The 2,675-nt window shown below is 49.3% G+C and overlaps 1 protein-coding gene across 1 annotated transcript; it reads left to right on the top strand.

The window, feature by feature from the left end:
- The first annotated feature begins 441 nt into the window (after positions 1–441).
- On the top strand, positions 442–2,421 carry LOC135831106 (store-operated calcium entry-associated regulatory factor-like). Its single transcript, XM_065343370.1, has one exon. The coding sequence runs from the start codon at positions 696–698 to the stop codon at positions 1,812–1,814; it is 1,119 nt and encodes a 372-aa protein (XP_065199442.1). The 5' UTR covers positions 442–695; the 3' UTR covers positions 1,815–2,421.
- The last annotated feature ends 254 nt before the right edge of the window (positions 2,422–2,675 follow it).

Raw genomic sequence — 2,675 nt, 5'->3', positions numbered from 1 at the left:
CTGCAAGCGATAGGTACTTCACGATCACCATGAATGATCACCATGGTGCCAAATGTCACGCGACTAGCTGTCGCCATTTTGTTACCATGGCAACGGTGGCATTTTTTGTGCTTTTTGGGTAAATTTTTGCATTTTCTTTAGAATTTTTTTGATTTATAGGGGTTTTTCAAAAAACTTTCCATTTCCATTTTAGACCAAGAAAAAACGCATAATCCGGAAAAGCCTATAGCAAGGCTGAGCCGCTGACTCGCTGAGCTCATATCATGTCATGAGCTAGCGCCTGTGTGAGTCATGACACGTGGCGAAGTCACTGGAAGCTAGCTGATCAGCTGAAGTGGCATCATTCCTGATTCATGCTGATTTCGACACCGACGTCATCGTGTACAATGTTTGTGGAGTTCAAAAATCACCTTCAAAGGCTTCATGTCTTCAGCACCAGTATTATCGTTATGTATGCAGCAGCTCAAGTCTGCCTGCAAATGTAGCTAATGAAACCTGACTTGGAGCTTGCATGTCTTTCTTTGGCCAGGGAAGAAGGTAGCTGACGTGTGTTTGTCTTCTTTATTAGAAGTGGCGCTGCTGCCCAGTTATCGTCGTAACAAGACTTAGTTTTGTTCTGTGATTTATTTTACTATTTTAAAGTATCTGCAGTACTCGGACCTGACCAGTGCAGTCTTCTTCATAATCTATCTAACATGGCATCCTTATTCTGGATCAGCATCTGCCTGGTGTTCGTGTTGAACACTTCTTCAAGCCTCGGCTGGGGAAGTAACAAGGAAAAGATTCTGCTAAAGGATCTTGAAGTGTTGACACTGGAGGATGGTCGTATGACTCAAGGGCGGCGAAGCAGCCCCATTCCTCAACTGCGGTGCAAATCAAGCGGCTCCGCGTCCTGCCACTCATATACTCCTCGTGCGGTACAGTGCTACAATCGCGGCTCTGACGGCTACGATGTGCAGTGGGAGTGCAAGGCGGACATGGACGCGGCCTACAAGTTCGGTCGCATTTCTGTATCGTGCGAGGGGTACGACTACCCGGACGACAAGTACGTGCTGAAGGGCTCCTGTGGTCTGGAGTACGAGCTCGACTTGACTGGGCATGGACGTGATCAGCAATATAACCAGGGTAGCCAGTACCAGCACCAGCACCAGCAGCATCAACACCAGCAGCAGCAGCATAATCACTACCACACGGGTTATGGTCCTCAACATGGTCAAGGCTTCCTGGCGGATAACAGCTGGACAATTCTCGTCATTGTTGGAGTTATCATCTTTGCTGTGTATCGCTATCGACGCATGCACGACGATGACGATGAGGGAGACGACAGTAGTAGTCGCCGCACCGGCCCTCCACCAAGCGGTGGTGGTCAACCGCCATCGTACGACGAGGCTCAGTCACAACATCACAAGTCACAACCGCGCCAGTCAGCGTACTCGCAGCAATCACACAACACTACTACTGGTGGAAGCACACATACAGGAGCTGCTGCTGGCAGTGGCATGGGTGGTTTCCTTGGTGGTGCAGCCACCGGTGGCTTATTGGGCTACCTGTTTGGCAGCCGCACTCGCACACACCACCACCATCGACCCCACAACACTGGCTATGGTGGTGGATGGGGCAGTGGCTGGGGCAGTGGTGGATCGAGCTGGGGCAGTGGCGGATCGGGCTGGGGAAGTGGCCGATCGGGCTGGGGAAGTGGCGGGTCAAGCTGGGGAGGCAGCTCTTACCGCTCTTCGTCCAGGGGCAGCAGCAGCAGCAGCAGCGGTGGTGGCAGTCGCACCACGTCAGGATTTGGCTCAACAACCCGGCGCTGAGTGCAATAACCCATAGCTGTCTGTCCGTCTGTCCGTCTTTCCTTGTGAGTTACCAGAATGAACACATTGCACCATAACCATGATAACTGTCCTGCTTGCACACTTGGTCTGCTTTTGCAATACTGTGTTCGGTACAAAACTGCATTTGTTTGATATAATTATTGTGAACATACTGTTGAGATGCTTGCTATAGTTCTTTTTAATGTAAAACTTTGACCATGACATTTAATAGCTGGTGTATTTTTTCTTAGTTCCTCTTATAGTAGTGCTACACACACACCATGGTTTGGATGATGCTTACCAGATACTAGTCGCACGGATACAGCGTACGGCCTCCCTGACCGGCTCATGTCAATACATTTTTAGCCCTCCTTGAATGCAAAGCTGCAATCAGGAACTAGAGTGGTTCACTGCGGCGCTGTTTGCTGTCACAGTACTGGTGATTGTGATGTCGTCTCCCAACACTTGCACTATGTACGAGCAGTGCTGCCCATTGGATCAGTTGGCTAGTGCTATTTACAGTGTTTTGCAGCCCCAGACCTGTGGATACTGGGAACTGATCCAGGATGCTAACTCAATTTACTTGCATCATCATCATCATCATCATCATCATCATGAGATTGGACTTCATTAGAGAGGTTAAGCCCCACGTTGTTTTTGACAGGACGCGAAAGTTAGTTCAGCTCACGCGTTGGAAAACAACGCGAGTGAGTGACCTGCAGCTCACGTCGAAGTTTGGAGTTTTGCGCCAAATTTGACGTGAAATTGCGCATCATGTCAGAAATAACGTGCGTCTTCACCTTTTTGTTGAGGTGCACTGTACTTCAAAATCAACACTGCTCAATGAGAGTGTAAACAGGG

Source organism: Sycon ciliatum, chromosome 1 (assembly GCF_964019385.1).
Source record: "Sycon ciliatum chromosome 1, ocSycCili1.1, whole genome shotgun sequence".
Taxonomy (NCBI): Eukaryota; Metazoa; Porifera; class Calcarea; order Leucosolenida; family Sycettidae; genus Sycon; species Sycon ciliatum.
This window is presented reverse-complemented; position numbering and strand designations above follow the sequence as displayed.

Coding starts and splice junctions, on each gene's coding strand:
- LOC135831106 (XM_065343370.1), top strand. CDS start 696: ATGGCATCCTTATTCTGGATCAGCATCTGCCTGGTGTTCGTGTTGAAC.